This window comes from Mizuhopecten yessoensis, unplaced genomic scaffold (assembly GCF_002113885.1).
Source record: "Mizuhopecten yessoensis strain PY_sf001 unplaced genomic scaffold, ASM211388v2 scaffold716273, whole genome shotgun sequence".
In the NCBI taxonomy this organism is placed as follows: Eukaryota; Metazoa; Mollusca; class Bivalvia; order Pectinida; family Pectinidae; genus Mizuhopecten; species Mizuhopecten yessoensis.
This window is the reverse complement of record NW_018480034.1, coordinates 450,990-472,364: the sequence shown is the minus strand read 5'-3', so window position 1 is coordinate 472,364 and position 21,375 is coordinate 450,990. Positions and strand designations below refer to the sequence as shown.

Here is a 21,375-nt window from a genome sequence, read left to right as displayed (position 1 = left end):
ATCAATCATTTCCTTGAAAATCCCTCCGAGGTTTCTTGGCAAGTGTTGTGATTCTCGAGATATATATATATATATACGTCATTGATAACGAGTATGAGATTATAACCGCTGTCGCAGAACTCCTGGAAGATTTCACTGGTGTTTCTTATACCTAATGTAGCATTTCAATGTGTGAAATATCCTTATTTAACTATTTGTAGTACACATGTGACTTGTGTGTAACGTAACGTTAATCGTCACATACCTGATACGTTCTAGATTTCACCCCGCATCTTTCACATTCCAATTCCAAAATGGCAGCGTTTTGTTGACGTGGGTCCGATCTGATATATTCAAAGATTTGTAAATTAAAAATCAAATTTAATTTTAAAATTTATAAATTAAATTTTGTAAATTCAAAAAACTAGTAAACTTTAAAGTAGGCCTGTCTATGGAGGCCGTAATTAATAAACATCCAAAATCGTGTTTGCCAAGACAGTTCGAACCCAGAACGGGTAAATCAAAACGTTATCTATTTGAAGACGTTGACCGCAATTTATATGAAGAAAATGCTCGAACGGTGATGTGATCTACACTAATGAGGAGGGAGTTCTTCTGTGGTTGAACACCTTGAGTATAACGTATTATGATAATATTGGCAAATGGAAGGCATGGGAATGAAAAAGGTAGACAATCCTCAGAAATGGTGCAATTCAGATACTGACAATTCCGTTCGCATAGGACTGTTAGATAACCAGGGCTCTCTCGTGTACAATGTAACATTTTTCGTTTCTACTGGCACTTTTTGTGCCTAGGGCACATTATGAAATTTTTGCAATTCACCTTTTCGAGGTTCCTCTTAAAGTGGTTGATATGATAAAAAGAGTGCAATCTACTTGAGGAGTCAAATACAGATACAACAGAGAGGCGTCCGACTTTTTGTAATGATCTTAATGATTCAGAGACCGACCTCAAAACAGCACATGAACACACGAGTATGTCTACTAAGTATTATCAGACTGAAATCCATTGACGTAGGTAGAACGTCTGAAGGATACCTTGGTGCAAGCTTTAGATAAATTAGAAGCTTACCAAAATAGCAATACCATACTTATTACTGATCTCCTCAAAACGTTTCATGAAATAAAACAAAACCAGGTCAATCCTCCAAGATTTAGGAACTGGAGAAAAAAAGTCAAGTCGTTACAGAATGAAAATGCATCACTCAAAACACAAATTCAGCGGGGGAAATGACTCTGTCAAAAACCATAAATATCTTTTAGGAGAAACCCGCAATGAACTTAAAAATATTGTGACGGCAACAAAGTTCGAAGATGACTTTTTGATGAACAGATTGGAGTAAAAAACTGATGAAATTGAGTCGCTAGAACAGAAAGTTGAGGACCTGTCTACAAAACTTGATAAAGCTCAGGATTATCCCTGTAACTACAAAAGTGCCTGCATTTCAAATCAGGTCTACCAGGAAAAGATCTGATGGATACATCTTCGAAATGCCTATCAAGAGCCTAAGATGTCTTGCCTACTCTGAGAAGCCATGCTTACTCCTGTTGCATATATCATTAAAAAATGACATATACCATCAACGAGGCGAGAAATGAAGTAATAACATGTGATCTATAAAAGATTCAGATGCTGTTGTGTTGCAAATTATGACCAATGGTCTCAATAACAATGAGCCTACAGCGTGTGTTACCAAGATTGATGAAGTTATCTCAGAAATCACCAAGAATTGGCAAAATGCCAAAATTTTGTTGTCACTTTCAACTTCAAGGAATGACAATCTTATGAATTTCACCAATGGGCAAATTATAAATGCCACGCTGAAACAGAAGAATATACAATATACATCTAAGTGATCGAGGAGTTGCCTACCTAACTATTAACATCCGCAACGCCATCCACTCTGCTCTAAACTGGGAACTAACCCAAACATAGGAGCAGATCGCGAGGTCGGGGGCGTTTTGATCGGAATCAGTCGAGAGAATATGGACGCGATCGAACCACATACAACCGATTACTAGTAGTAATGCGTACCTTCTACTGGAGGTAAGATCTGTTGTTTCAGGTGTTCTATATATTCTCAGTTTTTGTGTAAAATTGAGTACATCATTCTTGTGTGGTTAAGGAGTTACACCCAATTTCTTTTTTTAAGACAAAATATTTCACACAATTGTTATCATTCTGTATGGAAATTGAACTGCTGCTATTTTGTTAATGTGGTGTTACACCAGTTTATCATTCAGTCTCCGTTGTTGCATTATGTTACTTAATTCTTGTAGCACACTGTGTAAAGGTAGACAACTCTAGTTTAACTTGCATACCTGTTGAGATTTAATTTGAGTTCAGTGTGTAAGAAACATTTGTTTCTCTTTTCGTTATCTTTTTTTTTATCTTTTAGTGTAGTAATGCATTTCCCCCACTGCAATGTACTGTACCAACAGTAATTCAACCAAGAAGATGGGTTTCCTTAATGTTGGTGGTCTTGTTCAAAACGATATAAACAAATTCGAAGACCTTTTATTTCTCGATTTAATGTTTTTAGCTGAAACCCATATTTGTTATGATTTTGCCATCCCAAATATTGGAGCCTTTCATTGTCATGCTACCCGTAGGCCTAAATCAAATAATAATAGACACTTCGGTGGTTTAGCTGTACTGTGCAAAGTTCCGATAAAACCCAAGGTTAAAAGTTTATCTAATAGCAATACGGATTATCAGTTGGTCAAATTAGAAAAGTTCTTTGGTTTTCAAAGAGATCTTTATACATCTGCTGTATACAACCCTCCGGAAACATCATCCTATACTCAGAATCTAGAACGTGACATTATCGAATATCTTGAAAATGATCTGTCTCAATTAAATAAAAAAGGTGATATACTAATGTGTGGTAACTTCAATGTCAGAGTTTCTAATGGCACTGACTTTACTAATGACTTATTGCTTCCTTTGGATGGAAATTACTCTGCTGATAAAGGTGCAATTCCTCGCTCGAGTCAGGATAGCACAACTGATGCTAGAGATAGAACTTTATTAGACGTTTCTATTACTCATCAAATTAGATGACTTAATGGTAGAACATTTGGTGATTGTTTCGGTAAAAGTACTGGTTATACACCTTATGGATCAAGTATTGTATACTATGGCATGGTGTCAGAACTACTCTTGGATTGTATACTATATTTTTTATATTGAAGATTTTATGCCAATTATTTCTGATTGTCATTGTCTGTTATAATGGTTACTTTCTGCCACAAGTACAGTTGACAGGGGTGATTATGTAGCAAAATTTTCACTGCAGCCAAATTTTATATGGTCTGAAACATCTGCAGAGAAATTTTGCATTGTCTTCGCCTGATATACATATACGGTTACAGGAACTTGACAAGAATTATAAGTTCTGTAGGTGAAGTCTTACTGAGACGTAAGAAAATTAATGGCAGCTCAAACAAAGTCGTAGAAAAAGATGGTTTGATACTGATTTAGGCAAGAAAACATTTAATTGATTATGCAAAAATTCATTCTTCCTTCCCAAAGAATCCAATAGTAAAAGTTCATTTCTACAAACTTTGAAAAGAGTTTGCTCAACTGAGTAACTCTTAAACGTAAACAATATAAACAACAAATGTTACATCATTAAGAGACATTGTGACAATCCCAGGCTTTATTGGAATATTATCAATGAACGACGTTACAGCAAAAATGATGACAAGAGCTCAGTCATTCCAACAACTACATGGAACAACTATTTGTCTAGGTTAAAATAAGATAGGATATCTCTCAGGAGTCACGTTTATTATTTAGATGAACTTGTTGCAAGGTTAGAAACCAGTGCATGCTTTAATGAGCTTGATTGTTTAATATCTGAAAAAGAAATATTTAAAGCACTATCCAAGTTAAATGGCAATAAATCTCCAGGATTGGATAATGTATCTAATCAAATTATTCAATATGGTCAGGGCTCACTTTTGTCAGGTTTAAGTACGATCTTTAATGCCTGTCTGTCCTAGTTCATGGGCTAAAGGATTCATTATTTTAATGCACAAGTCTAACTATTTCAAGTACAATTGGTTAACTTTTCACTAGCATCCTTAATGCACGACTAAATTTTTTTTTGATAAGAAATAATATCATCCATGATTGTCAAATTGGTTTTACTCTAAATGCAAGAACATCTGGTCATATGTTTATTATTAGGAATAGTTTGGATTCATACTCATATCCACCTCATACTATGCATTGTTTTTCGGCCATCCCCAAGTGGAGTCATTGAGGGCCATTGTTTAGTCTGTCCTAATACTGTGTTCTATTACCAATGTTATCCCGGTCACGGTGTGATGACCTGGGCCCTCTGAGCTGTTTAGCTTGTGCTTATACACGTTTACTTACTACAGTGATATAAAGTATAAAACGTATAATATACACGACTGAATTCATAGGAAAGAAGAGATCTGATTATCAGTAATGTAATGATGTGTGACTGTACTTCTTGTTTTACTAAATGTTACTGAAACTGTACACCTCGAGTGAAGTTGACTCCATGTAAGAAGTGACTACGAATTCTTGTTTGGTGTGGTGGACAACTATACCCCCGCGGAATGGCGATACCAGACAGCTTTGGTAACAATATCCTCCTACTTGACCCATCAGGTGAAACAAGATGTACATTACTGGAACCACGTCCACATATTTATATACATTGTCATCCCAGTCCAGTCCAATACAAGAGGAATCCTTCAGACCAGCATCACTGTACCTGTAGACCACTGCCTCAATACATTTTTGAAGAAGCATAATAACACACAATGACTAACCAAACATGATGGAAGGAAATCGTACCAGGAACTGATGTCAACAGAGAAGTTATCAAAATCAATACATTCCAAATATTCATGTTCGTAAAACATCGAGAAAGTCCGGAAATGCCGTGAATTGTTTTCCATCGCGACAGACTTATACTTACCGTACATTCTGTGTATACTTTGTTTCTCTATCATATTATAACAACACTTTTGTGGGATGTTGTTATCTAATTTGAAAAGGAAAAGTTCTGGAGATGTTGTATGGTCCAAATATAAATTTATTAGAATAACTTTCTCCAGGTCGGTGGGTGATTTCTGGAGTATCCAAAAAACACACCCGTACAGTCAGATGCCTAGGTCCTAACTGAAGTTACAAATCATAATCATGTTCTAAGCACATTACACAATGGCAATAAGTAATTAGTTTTTGAGTGACATCTGCCATTCATAGCAATCGGACTTTCGGACCCAGGCCGTAGCCGACCAGGTAAGCCAATTTAGCTGTCCTTTGTCTAAGACTGAAAGCAGTGTCCGATCTGGTAATACCTCTTAATCCCGTTACGTAATAGAATTGAGTAAAAAGTGTAAATTGTATACGTTGGACATAGTCAATGCATAAGTTAATCTGACAACAATGGTTCAAACGAATCATACATGTCCACTTCAAAGAAAAAGCTTCGTTAATAGAACTTATTTCAATTGACACAAGATAAGGAGAAACAATTTACACAAAATAGTTCTAGGATATTCATTGTATTTATGTCACACGATGGAATAAATTAATTGAAAGTTAACAAGTTGGTAGTTTAAAATACGCCAAATAACGAATAAAATGAGATATTAAATAAAAGTTCAAATTTAGAACTTTTATCATAAAATTCTTTATGAAATTGTATATCATAAAATTGTTTATGATAATAGTATTATCTGTATGTATGGGATTACAGTACGCTCGTAGTAACTTACTTGTTACGGATAAATTTTCATTCAGGGGGAAACTTGTATGGACGCATTTTAATATATAGTGCAATTACTCCGGTCTGATAAACCATTGACTGTGAGTGAGGATGTCGTGAAAACATGTTAAGATATTTCACCTTAATGTTGTCAATATTGTTAAGTAATACTTCAGCAAGAAACCCAATGATATGTTTATTTGGCACAAGCTGATGGACAGACTGATGTATTGTATCACGTAATACTTCAGTCAGTTTCGTGTGAGGGGTGTAACAATTACTTAAAATATTACTTTAACAATTATTATCCATAACCTGTCATTTGTATAATATAGTAATACAAATGTTAAATGATGGCAGAGGAAAAGGACATTTCAGTCTCCAAAAGCGATTATGTATTATCAATGTTAAGATTCTAAATTATCTTTTTTGTTCATTTAGAAAGAAATGGCAGTTGATTAAACGCAAATATCTTATACAAAACTACTTTTATCAGACTGGAATTTTAAGTCTTCGTGTGTGATGGCTCTTGAAAATATTGTCTTTTTGTTACTAGCATAGCGAAAAGTCTCTTTCGTTGATAAAGTGGGTTTATTATATTCAGTTTGAACTTAAAGACATGTATCGTTGTAAACAATTAACAAATATAATATAATAGTTTGCTTTTTCACGCTTCAAAAATGTTTAAAGCAACAATCTAAATCAATTATTATTTCCTTTATTTCCTCCAATTTCAAGAGTTACAATAACATAATTTTATATACAAGATAATTAATGGTCAATTAATAATTAGATATTCTTATGTACAAAAATCACATGAAACATAAGACATTGTTCGTCCGTGATCAAATGTTAGCACATTACAAGGTTTTAATAATCTAATTCACATAACTTGTAATGGAAGATACCTCCAAGTAGTACGTGAATTAAACTGTAGTCTGAAAAGGAATGCAAATAGATATTTAGCTCTATATCAAACCCAGTACTAATAAGACACGAAAGATCGTCTCTAAGTTTCTCAGTTTCTATACAATGAAGGAAAATGTGTGTAGTAATGTCAGAATGTAAAATACCACAAAAATGACACAACTCAATTTCGTTGGTAGATCTTATGTCTACGCACAACCTTACTACATTATGTATCATATCGAAGTGCCCAGGGAACTTCAAAGCTAATGTCCATAAAGTAAATGGTATCACGAATAAGCAAAAATCTTGTAAAATCAGAATCGCTTATCGTTCTATCATGCATCATCAGTTCTTCTTGATTGTACACTGCTTTGTACACAAGTGATTTCCACAATGAAACAGACTTTAGTACATAGTCAAATAAATCGTACTTGCGAAGTATTCTCACAATATCGGGAATAAAACCACCTTCACAAAAATCCTACAAAAGTACATAAGAAGACGTTTCAGGAACACTTATTGGGTAAAATATTTTGTATTCATTCCACAAAGTCGATCAAGGAACAAAAGTTTTCTTATATCAATGCAAGATTCGATTGATGTCCATCCAATCAGTAAGTTAACCATATCGGTTCTAGACCCAGCACTGAAAGCTTGAATACGTTCTAGTTTAATTAATTCTGTTTTAGATAGTTGTCATAATTCACGCCCATAAAAAGCAGACGGAAAAACTTTTGTCTTAACTATTTTGGCTGCAGTTAATGGGTTGAGAGTTTTAGAGTGAGTACCAGACCTTAATAAGAGCCATTGTACCTCTTTTTACTATAACCATTACTAACAAAGCCGGTATACATATGTTTTAATATAGTCCAAAGTTTGCCCTTGAAACCAAAAGATACAGTTTTAGAAGCAACCCGTCGTGCCAAACAATGTCAAATTTTTCCCCGTTTCCAGTCTTCGGGTATGTGGTTTCGGTAGGTTTAAGTTGAAATTCGCACCCTTAGATGATTTCTCAAGTTGGTATTCAGCTCTACAGCAGAGGAAAACCTATTCCTCGTGGCCTGTAGAATAATTGTGCGGTCCTGGCGGGCTGTCGTACATCTTGGCCTACCACTTCTTGGTCTCTGGCCGACAGAACCACTTGCCTGAAAGCGTTGCCACAATTTTCCATTACACTTTGACTGACATTAAAATTTCGGGCCACATTTCGCGGAGTCGTGCCAGCTTGAAGTATTCCTAAAACACTACCGGCCTTTTGTTCGCTCAAGTGCCGCCTTTAGAGCATTTCGTCAAATATGGGCTATGACAATATTCAATTACTTCTAAATTAGAGAGATTCACTTCATTTACTAGTGGTTTCTGATGATCATCATATTCAGGTTTCACTCTATATTGTCGGGTACGTATACAAATCCATGTACGCTGACTGGCTGTCGTGCTCCTAGACACAATGTTACACGTGCACGTTATAGTGAATGCAGTAATTTCTAAACGGATAGCAGACAATTAATCCCGGGGGAATTTTGAGGAATTTTCTTCAATCTTAAAAAGTTACCCTTAACTTTTTTTGCTGAGTATATGTCCGTCACATTTAAAGACATCATATTTGAAATATCCAAAAAGGTCTGAAATTTAGAAGATCTTTAATTTTCGACAAACCGACACCGACTACCACGAATTTGAACGTCATATCTCCCAATATAACCCCTTTCCCTTTTTCAAAGTACACAACTACTAACGACTCCAGAGTTTCTATGTGTTCTATTGACCTGGAGGCTGCAGGCATGTAAACCGAAAACAAACATAAAGATATTTACTGTTTTGCATTTGAACCTCAAGTCCTACAATTCTGTGGTTATCAACAGCAATTTCTTGTACTCTTAAATTGTGTTAAAACCGCATCTAATGTTACATCTATAGCGAAAAGGGTCTAATTCTTGAACAGGTTTAACTATGCAAGTTAAATCATCCGAGATCTTAAAGGAATCAAAAAAAAGATATATTGCATTATCTTACCCAATGATCAGAGATACCACAAACATCAATGTCGTATTTATCTAAGCACTCTAGAAGGAAGAGCATTCCTGCCATAATACCTTCAATGTTCCAACACATGAAATTGAAATTAAGGTAAGTAATTGTTTTCGAGATGGTTCTGGAAACCATTATGCGGCAGCCATTCGCGTACGTGAACCCCATTTGCCCAGAACGAGGGATTTCGATACGTTTTGTGATGTTATCGTCGTCTACTACATTCAGTTGAGCTGAAACAGTGTTTCCATGACCGGGAAAAGTACTGCAAGTAGGAATATTCGATAAAGTTTTCATACAGAAAATCGCGCAGTGCATTTACAGATGACCTCTGTTTGTCTATTCCATGAATATAATACCTCCTTATTCTTCTTTTCTTTGCAGGAACGAACCCAACAAACTGCGGTCCAGATGACGTGTTTGGAGGCGAGTGATGATTGACAATGTTCTCTGAATTACCTGTAGCACATGCGGAAGAGGGGAACCGGAATTGGGTTTGAGGATTTCTGCGAGCGCCCGTTACTTGCTTCTTTTTCAGTTTGAGATGGATGTTTGAAGACGAAATTGTAAATGGTCTTATCTTCAGAAACCTCACGTGCATGCTCTTTCGCTACGCGCTTGGATGCTGCATAACTGATCGCGGAGGAGGGTTTAGAACAGCTTTTGATGACTGATCCGAATGTCATTCTTTCCCATTTTTCACCTGTCGCCTAATGTCATGTATTTGCTTTTATAGTGTTACCATTGACTGTTTGTTATGTTTAACTGTGTTGTCGACTCAAGGTTTTCATTTTCTATTTTCGTGTTGTCATTTCCGTATTGCGTATCGGGCATTCCATTACCGTAGTGAAAATTATGGTAACACCGGATAAACAATAGTACACGTGCGTGACGATGACATGTCAACACCCGATATCGAGACTTAACTTGGAAATGTGTAATCACAAGTACTTCAGAAATAAAGCTTATGATACAAAGACATTAATTAACTCACAGGAAAACATTGACATACGATCAGACGACTTCAAGAAGGTCGTATATTAGGCGCCTGGAATGCAGACTGGTGTGTTTTGTTTACCGACCTCACCTGTACGTATCACGTGCTAACAGTAGTTCACAAGCTCTTGGTCGCTACGACTTTTGTTGTCGAGCGAGTTGCTCTGTCAGATAAATCGGTTAACTAATTACTATGACTCTGTGAAAATAGTGGTTTGTAAAATATCAAGATCCGTATAAAATGCAAGTACATGTGCGTGCACGTAATAACGGCATACCATGCGATAGCACATGGTTACATATGTACCTGACATGTTAATATACCATGCGTAAGCGCGCTATGGAATGATGTCCAAAGGTACATGATTGAGAGTAATTTTGTTCCATAAAAGAACAGTAAATTGACAATTATATATTGTAATTTAATTTATTTCCATCGTTTTTGGTAGAGTAAAGAAAATAAGTGTCATTGTATAAGTTCTATCCCTCTGCAAAAAGTTTTGGTTTTTTCCAAGGTAAACAACTCTCACCAGGATCAAAATTATTGTAAAATGTAAAATAAATTAATTATAAAGACTTTGTGTGTATTTGGTTCAATTTTTCACTCTTTTTGTATGAAACTATGTGTCCTGTTTGCTTTAAACTGGTATTTAGTAACTTTTATACATACAATTTCAATAAAAAAACGCTTTTTGTAACATGTTGTAGATATTTTATGATAAATAAAATATGTGTAGGGTTGATTAAAAATGTTTCTTTTCATTATTTTATTGTTGTTATAGTTTTGAACAATGCCACAACCTCAAAAAATGTGAAAGTGTTGAATTTGACAAAATATCAATTTTTCGGTATTTTTTACACAAAAATCCCCAGTTTATCGGAATGCTTAGATTTTCATAAAATCATCTCTACATAGTGACATAACCATCATGTGAAACTTTCATTGAATTCTGCTGGCTAATTGCGAATGGGTGGAGCCTCCTTAAAACAAACAGTGATTTTGTGTATGAATATAATTCATTTGAAGTTTTAATTTCATTTTTTTGCAGAGAAATCAAGCATACACAAAAGCAATAATAATGTTTAACAGGTACCTACCTGTTTAGTGGGTGTTTTTTTAATAAATTAGGAGAATGAATAAAACATCCTAATGCTAGTGTAGGGGATGGACAAAAGGATATAAATCTACAAAACTGATAAATAATTTCCTCAAGAATTCCAATTAATGTCATTCAAACTATTGTTTGATCAATACAGTCCTTATCGGAACGATATACACATCTTATATCACAATCGTCAACAGTATTATTTAAAGGTATATGTATTACCGTTTTTTTTTATTAATATATGTGATTATCTCCCTTTACTTGTAATATAATATGTTATTGTTATTTTGCATATGTTTGTCGCAATAATAGCTCTCAAGAGCTAATGTTCCTTGTTTACCTGTATGCGACGTTAAATAAAGTTTCTTGTATCTTGTATCTTGTAAAGGTTCAAAATAATCATAAATGCTACGCTTAACGCATGAATATGGAAAATAAAAAAAGGTAAGGCAAATACACTAACCACGTCCAGCTCGGTCAGTTTGTGTTCTCACAATGATGTACACCCGCCGAATTGTAAAACTCGACTATTGTGAATATAATTCCGCTGTTCGTTACCAGCTCTGATTGGCTGTCCGTGTTTACGAACATTTTCATTGGTGAACGTGATCACGTGCATAATCTATATTCCTGCGCGTGCTTTGTACTCAGTGCCTCCTTGTCACATATGTGCTTGTAATAAACAGGTAAGTAATCCGAGTTAAGATCAAATTACCTACATTGCGTCATCCATATACACGAATGTCTGTATAAATTGTATTTCATTGCAATTTTCACTTCACGGACTGAGTTGTAACGAACAAAATACACCTTGACGCGGGAGCTTTATTGTGTTATGCAGGTATGCACTGCACGTCAAACCAGTCTCGTACTCTCACGTGCGTTTAAAGTGTGTGTATGAATGATCTATATTCTGGACTTTCGGGGTACACAGCCGCTTGAATAACTATATAAATAATTAGCTGACTCAGTAATAATACCAGTAAAAAAATAAATACAATAGAAAATAGTTTAATTATCCATAATAGAATGATATACACCATCTATATAATATATGATCACAACTTGTCATTGAAATAAAAAAATGTGTGTCCTAGTAAAAGGAAATATATGTCCTAATGTTGTTTCCTTATAATTATTTTTCACAATATCTCATTTGAAAGGCTTACTATATCATATTGTTACAGTTCTCACTACGACAAAATATTATATTTTTCTGATTATATAATATATTAGTTATCAAAGATAATTCAGATAATTATATATTGATGTTATATCACATATGCATGTAATACGTAATTGCATTGCTTTTTCAAATTAAGTATTCAAAGTGGACACTAAAATTTAAAAAAATGCCAGAGCCGATATTTCCTGGTTGCATGTCTCTTAAAGACTGACGAGTGGATGGTTGCGTAAAAAAACCCAGCAACAGAATGCAAAGATTGAACTAAACAACAACCTGACCTCAAAATCGATATAAATAGGGCAGAATGTGATCAAAGGAAATATTTACACGGAGACCTTGACAATTTAAAGAAGAATGAGATCAGGTATTCCGAAGGGTCTTTTCTTACATTGACGATAACTGCAGTGTAAATATATGTCAAGGTAAAGTTACGTTCTCAAAGCGAGAACCAGCGTACACTATAATGAGCACTATCAAATACAAGGACCGTCATGTATTAAAGTTACGTTCTCTAAGCAAGAACCAGTGTACACTATAATGAGCACTATCAAAAACAGGACCGTCATGTATCAAAGTTACGTTCTCTCAGCGAGAACCAGTGTACACTATAATGAGCACTATCAAATACAAGGACCGTCATGTATCAAAGTTACGTTCTCTCAGCGAGAACCAGTGTACACTATAACGAGCACTATCAAATACAAGGACCGTCATGTATTAAAGTTATGTTCTCAAAGCGAGAACCAGGGTACACTAATGAGCACTATCAAAAACAAGGACCGTCATGTATTAAAGTTACGTTCTTAAAGCGAGAGCCAGTGTACACTATAATGAGCACTATCAAATACAAGGACCGTCATGTATTACAAGAAATAACACATTGCCTTCATCAACCTGCATCTCGCCTGGACACCTAGTGTGGTAAGTTTGCCCGTCAGCAGTCGACATCTATCATGGTAAACATGTCATTCTTAGCAAGCTCTTGTATACAACTCAACTGTCACGTGTATATACTGTATGTTGGGAAAGAGTGGATGTTGCTATCAATAAAGAGGCAATTCAAAGATGAAAGAGACCAAAAAGCTAAGGTGATGTTAAATGAAAATGAGTTAAATATCTTTAATCTATCCAAACACAGAACAAGTAAGGATAAAGAAAGAAAAAATGGAAAACGCCTCGTGGATTTTAGTAAATGCAATGGTCGAGTTTACTCGTAAAAACTGAGTGTTCATGATTATATGGTCTGAACATATAATGTTATTTATTTAAGATTTTGTTGAAGGTTTTGTATGACTAACAGCACAATATACAAAGTAAAGGCAACAATTGCCGTCCGTATTTGAATTATATTATGAAAAAATTACTTATGAAAACTTGATGTATTTTTTTAATGTATTCCACGACAATTATCACCTTTTTAAAAAAACTTGTATCAATCACTCTTGTCTGCCTGGATGAAGGAAACCGGAGTTCCCAAGAAAACCCCACTTGGTCTTGCAGGTGACCCAATACCTTTATCCGTCCAGCCCCGGTCGTCTTAATGATTGGCGAGTCCGAAACTTAATGCAATTCTGTATAGCTTTTTAAATATATTTCTTTATGCCATGCTTTGTAAAAGGAATAAATGGAACAAGAAATTGAAGAAGAGTTGATGAAGTATCTTGATTTCAAATTCATAGAAAAGACACAAAAACAACAGGAAATGAAAAATAAGGAACTGAAGAGACACAAAAACAACAGGAAAAGAAAACAAAGGGAACTGAAAGACACGAAAACAACAAGAAATGAAAACAAAAGAAACTGAGGAGCAACAAAAACAACAGGAAAATTAAAAAAGGAACTGACGAGACACAAAAACAACAAGAAAAGAAAACAAAAGGAACTGAAGGAGACGAAAACAACAAGAAATTAAAACAAAAGGAACAGATTATACACGAAAACAACAGGAAAAGAAAACAAATGGAACTGAGGAGACACGAAGAGAAAAAAGGGAAAGACACAAAAACAACATCAGAAATGAGTATACACATAAACAAACAAGAAAGAAAACAAACAAGAAAGAAAACTAAAGGAACTGAGTATACACAAAAACAACATCAGAACCGAGAATACATCAAAACAAAAACAGAACTGAGTATACACATAAACAACATCAGAACTCAGTATACACATAAACAAGATCAGAACTGAGTGTACACATAAATAACATCAGAACTGAGTATACACAAAACCAACATCAGAACTGAGTATACACCTAAACAACATCAGAACTGAGTATAGACAAAAACAACATCAGAACTGAGCATATACATAAACAACATCAGAACTGAGCATATACATAAACAACATCAGAACTGAGCATATACATAAACAACATCAGAACTGAGGATACACATAAACAACATCAGAACCGAGTATACACAAAAACAACATCAGAACTCAGAATACACAAAAACAACATCAGAACCGAGAATACATCAAAACAAAAACAGAACTGAGTCTACACATAAACAACATCAGAACTTAGTATACACTCAGAACTGTGTATTCACATAAACAACATCAGAACTGAGGATACACATAAACAACATCAGAACCCAGTATACACATAAACAAGATCAGAACTGAGTGTACACATAAATAACATCAGAACTGAGTATACACAAGAACAACATCAGAACTGAATATACACATAAACAACATCATAAACAACATCAGAACTGAGTATAGACAAAAACAACATCAGAACTGAGTATAGACAAAAACAACATCAGAACTGAGTATAGACAAAAACAACATCAGAACTGAGTATAGACAAAAACAACATCAGAACCGATTATACACAAAAACAAAAACATAACTGAGTATTCACAAAAACAACATCAGAACTGAATATACACATAAACAACATCATAAACAACATCAGAACTGAGTATAGACAAAAACAACATCAGAACTGAGTATTCACATAAACAACATCAGAACTCAGGATACACAAAAACAACATCAGAACCCAGTATACACATAAACAAGATCAGAACTGAGTGTACACATAAATAACATCAGAACTGAGTATACACATAAACAACATAGAACTGAGTATACACATAAACACCATCAGAACTGAGTATACACATAAGCAACATCAGAACTGAGTATACACTCTGAGTATACACATAAACAACATAGAACTGAGTATACACATAAACACCATCAGAACTGAGTATACACATAAATAACATCAGAACTGAGTATACACAAGAACAACATCAGAACTGAATATACACATAAACAACATCATAAACAACATCAGAACTGAGTAAACACAAAAACAACATCAGAACTGAGTATAGACAAAAACAACATCAGAACTGAGCATATACATAAACAACATCAGAACTGAGGATACACATAAACAACATCAGAACCCAGTATACACATAAACAAGATCAGAACTGAGTGTACACATAAATAACATCAGAACTGAGTATTCACAAAAACAACATCAGAACTGAGTATAGACAAAAACAACATCAGAACCGATTATACACAAAAACAAAAACATAACTGAGTATTCACAAAAACAACATCAGAACTGAGTATTCACAAAAACAACATCAGAACTGAGTATAGACAAAAACAACATCAGAACCGATTATACACAAAAACAAAAACATAACTGAGTATTCACAAAAACAACATCAGAACTGAGCATACACATAAACAACATCAGAACCCAGTATACACATAAACAAGATCAGAACTGAGTATACACATAAGCAACATCAGAACTGAGTATACACAAAACCAACATCAGAACTGAGTATACACCTAAACAACATCAGAACTGAGTATAGACATAAACAACATCAGAACTCAGGATACACAAAAACAACATCAGAACCAAGCATACACATAAACAACATCAGAACTTAGTATACACTCAGAACTGTGTATTCACATAAACAACATCAGAACTGAGCATACACAAAAACAACATCAGAACTAAAGGTACACATAAACAACATCAGAACTGAGTATAGACAAAAACAACATCAGAACTGAGTATAGACATAAACAACATCAGAACTCAGTATACACATAAACAAGATCAGAACTGAGTATACACATAAATAACATCAGAACTGTGTATTCACATAAACAACATCAGATCTGAGTATACACATAAACAACATCAGAACTGAGTATACACAAAAACAACATCAGAACTCAGTATACACATAAACAACATCAGAACTGAGTATTCACAAAAACAACATCAGAACTGAGCATACACATAAACAACATCAGAATTTAGCATACACATAAACAACATTAGAACTGAGTATTCACAAAAACAACATCAGAACTGAGCATACACATAAACAACATCAGAACTTAGCATACACATAAACAACATTAGAACTGAGTATTCACAAAAACAACATCAGAACCGAGTATACACAAAAACAAAAACAGAACTGAGTATACACATAAACAACATCAGGATTGAGTATACACAAAAACAACATCAGAACTGAATATACACATAAATAACATCAGAACTGAGTATACACATAAACAACATCAGGATTGAGTATACACAAAAACAACATCAGAACTGAATATACACATAAACAACATCAGAACTGAGTATTCACAAAAACAACATCAGAACTGAGCATACACATAAACAACATCAGAACTTAGCATACACATAAACAACATTAGAACTGAGTATTCACAAAAACAACATCAGAACTGAGCATACACATAAACAACATCAGAACTGAGTATACCCAAAAACAACATCAAAACCGAGTATACCCAAAAACAACATCAGAACCGAGTATACACAAAAACAAAAACAGAACTGAGTATACACATAAACAACATCAGAACCGAGTATACATATAAACAACATCAGAACTGAATATACACATAAACAACATCAGAACTGAGTATACACATAAACAACTTCAGAACTGAGTATACACAAAAACAACATCAGAACTGAGTATACACATAAATAACATCAGAACTGAGTATTCACATAAACAACATCAGATCTGAGTATTCACAAAAACAACATCAGAACTGAGCATACACATAAACAACATCAGAACTTAGCATACACATAAACAACATTAGAACTGAGTATTCACAAAAACAACATCAGAACTGAGTATACACAATAACAACATCAGAACTGAGTATTCACATAAACAACATCAGAACTGAGTATTCACAAAAACAACATCAGAACTGAGTATACACATAAACAAACAAGAAAGAAAACAACAGGAAAAACAAAAGGACCGCAACAGGAACTGAGGAGAGACCGAAACAAAAGGAAAAACAACAACGGGAACTGAGGAATCATCACAGCAAAAACGCTACGCGAGGTGTAAATCTTGTTTTGTTTCCGAATACAATTCTTGATAAATGATATTTATATTTTTTATTTCAAAAGTATCAAGTACATTTTTATTTCTATGTTGATTAATCATAATTTATATTTTTAACCTTTTGGAAAATTACGAACTGTTCAGTCAGCACAAGTGAGGGGAGACAACTCTGTCGTTCTTATATGATACCGAGTACATTTTGAGCCGGTGATCATCAAACATCAACACATAGTTTTGCCTTTTCCGCAAAACAGAAATATCAATTGACAACAGCAACTCCTTTTTCACATTTTATAATTTCATAACATTGAGAAATTCCTACAGTAATGAACATAATTATGTCGTTCAATTAAACCCCGTTTTTGTAAGTTATATCATGCTAAATAAAACAATACCGAGTAACACTGAACAGAGACGTATCCCTGCACTAAAAGGACATTGAGTTAATTGTTTCTGTAGTTACTTCCGAAACTCATTAACGCAGGCAATCATTTTTAAAAGTTTCAATTTTACAAAATCTACAATTATTAAAGAAGAATAGACCGAAACGATATCAATTTCTAAAAACTAATTCCATATAAAATATTTCCAAAAAGTAAATCGTACTTCAACAAAAAGGAATTGTTGAGTTGATAAAATCAAAGACTTCTTATTCAAGAGAAATATGACATGGCCGTCTTTAAAATGTGAAAGTCTACTAAATGCAATTCGTGGTAGAGATGATAATGGAAATTAATTTCCCCACAGCAGAGACAATGCCATGTGTAGTATATACGTCTCAGCCCACAGCTAGCAATAGCTGCTATCAAAGACGTCTGTACGTTTCTATATAAGTATAAAACCAATACTATACTTAACATAATACTATCATACAGCATAGGTCTTTGATATACTTCAACGAAATATTAACCCCTCTTCATCCGTGTCGGAATGTTTTCATTTGACTGTAAAATCCAAGACATATATTTATTTCACGTGATGAAACGGTTTTAAGCTATTTATCTGTTGGCGTTATTTGTCTTTTATTATCGAATTTCTTTCGATGTATGAAAGTGTACAGTTATACAGGTTTGTCGACAGTCATCGACTGTTTTCTTTGTGCCTCTCAGCCGATCATCTGTCGATAGCAAACACACGCGTGTGTCAGGGGGCACCTGCCATGGCTATCTACCGCTTGTCAATCAAAATCTGTTGCCCTCGACAGGGGCGTGGCTATAGCGAACTTTGTTTCACTTTGTTTTTCAGTGTTTTACTAATATCTATTTTGTTTAAGGAAACCTAACGCTGTTATAATTCCTATCTTATTACACCAGTTGGATAACTTATGAACAATGTCTGAATCTAACTTATTCGGTTCCTTTTTCACTTCTCTATTTTTTATCGCCGTGTTTAGAAACTGACGCTATGACGTATACCAGTGGGCGTGGTTTGTGAACTGTGATTGGAATTTGAATCGGTGAATTAGCGTTTTCACCTGTGGGTACGGGTGTGGGTCGGTGAAGCGATCACAAAATGGTGCAACTACGTACAGTACGATCCTGACGATTCACAGTGGATTGAAACGGAAAGGGTTCGATAATTTGTCGCGTTTTTGCAACTTGTAAACGCGCATAAAAGGGTCCGCGTGTGTATTGTATCAGCAGTAAGCCGTGTATAACACGTGTGTATCTATGTAGGTTTGTATCGACGTATACAGTGTTTTATCCTTGGAATATTTATTAATTTCGTTGTGTTTACGTTTTGAGTGAGTTCATTGTGTGTGATGGCAACTTCGGGAGGGGATCTTTCCCCAAACGACAGCCCTTTATTCGCCCGGGAGGGCCACGATCCGCACTTCCCTCCTAACATGGTAAGTTTGAATGGACTGGGAGAAAAATAATACCGTGTAAACATAAGAGGATCATAGGATTATTGTAGTAAATGTCGACAATTACCTTATAAAACATATGTTTATGTTACCACATGATTATAACTGCGGGTTTTAACTGTTAACTCGATTATATTGAGAGTTATATTTCATGTAATGCGGAGACCGTTTTTAATATTTTCTCGTCAATGAAACATGATTTCGTAAACATTGCACCCTGTCGCTTTTCGGACACTCCCAAGCTTATGAATGAATCATTGAACATCTTTATAAATATCTGTTTTTTTACAGAGCCCTCCCTTAACACAACAGATAAATGCTGGCCACCCTTGTTCCAACTGTAAAGAACACTGCCCCGGATTTGAACTGCATTTTTGGAGGTAGGTCCACGATATCCATGTTTCCTTTCAGAAAAAGCTCATTCCTTCAGGATTTATTGTGAATTTAATGTACAAAGTTGAAACTATTTCATGTTAGATTTCAAATCTACCCAGCTGATGTGAAGAAAATGCAGGACAGTCTGGCTCTTCTTTTATTAGGTTACACAGCCATTTCACAGGGAAAACAAGCTTATTTCTCATATCCATATAAAACTATTTTTGAACTGAACTAAGGGCGTTTAGCATCTAAGAGAATAATTTCAGAATGCCCCCTAGTGTGGAAAGTTGAATTGTAGGTCAAAATACATGTACAATGGCCATCTAGGTATCAAATTATTTGGTACTTTTTATATTTCAAACATTCTAAGCCTTTCTTAACATACAGTATGTTAATAAAGCTAAATGTTGAGTTCAACAAAGTTTTACCGTAATTGATGCAAAAAGGGCGCAAGACAGGTAAATGACAAGTAGGGTGTTTTTATATAAATCCTTAGGCAACAGACCTAAATTTTGACCCTAATACAGACTCCCAAGTTGAATTCATCATTGATATGGCCATGTATCTTTCAGAAAGATTGCATTGATCATTTAATTATCAGATAGTGTTTCATGCATGAACTGATTCAGTGTCATTTCAATTGTAGGAGTTATCAATTAAAACCAACTGGACAAGTAATTGAAATTAAGTAAATCTCAAAATTTTATGACAAGAATTCAACTTAAATGTTTAAATTACTACTGGTCGGTCTCCTTATTATGTAAAATACGGTATAAGTTTTCTATGGTAAGTATCTTGGCAAAATAAGGATATGGACAGTAAGAACTTGATCCAGACATTTTTGTCCTTGACCCCATTTCCTGTCGCTTCGGGTTACATAAGATCCGTAAATATACACCTATATATCACATGACATACCTGGAAGAGTTGTTACACCCGAGATTGATTATTTTCTATACCAGGTAGCTGAGCATAGGTGTTCAACAGGGAATGTATATATTTGCTTAAGTCAGAAACTGTCCCAGGAGCACATATATATGTGTATTCTTAGTGTTTGCCTTTCACACCGCGGGAAGTCATATATTGGCTGAAATCAATCATCGAATTTAAACCTTACTTGTATGCAAATTATTTAGATTAAAAACAATCAGTATTACTGGTGTTTTCATCACCTGAAGAAGTAAATGCAAATGAGGGAAACGAAAATCCATCATAAATTGAAAAAAGTTGCGATTGATCCATGTTTTCGAAAAAAAAAGATCATCCAAAATGTTGAAAATGACATCTGTTTTTTATCAATCAATACAAGTTTTTTGTCATTCAATTTTGTTGTCATTCAATTTTGTTGTCATTTGATGCTTTTTCTTGTCCAGGTGTGTGGATTCATGTTCATACATCCTTAAAAACAACACCTTGTTGAACACCTGAATGTTAATTAAATTTTCAGGGTGTGCATGCTTGAACAGCTGATCCATGATGATGAATCAGGGATCACTGGTTTTATCAAATAATTACACATTTTCTTTTTTTTGTTGAGCACATCTCTATTGTAATTCTACAAAATTTCAGAATGCAGATACAATTTGAAGAAAATCTTCATTATTGATTTGTAATTCTGTTTCTGTAATATGAAGTGTGTGTATGCAGTTTTGACAGATGTTCCATTAAATTTGCAGGTCATTAGAATATAGAGAATGTTAACAAACTATTTATTAAATAGTTAGTGATCTTGAATTATT

General features: G+C 34.5%; 1 protein-coding gene across 1 annotated transcript in view; it reads left to right on the top strand.

Moving 5' to 3' along the window:
* Nucleotides 1–18,826: 18,826 nt before the first annotated feature.
* Nucleotides 18,827–21,375, top strand: part of LOC110442496 (protein prickle-like) — a 104,717-nt gene continuing 102,168 nt past the window's right edge. The window contains exons 1-2 of the mRNA XM_021486137.1: nucleotides 18,827–19,240; nucleotides 19,550–19,638. Of these exons, the coding sequence (XP_021341812.1) occupies nucleotides 19,154–19,240; nucleotides 19,550–19,638 (176 nt within the window). The 5' untranslated portion in view covers nucleotides 18,827–19,153. The remainder of the gene's footprint in view (nucleotides 19,241–19,549; nucleotides 19,639–21,375) is intronic.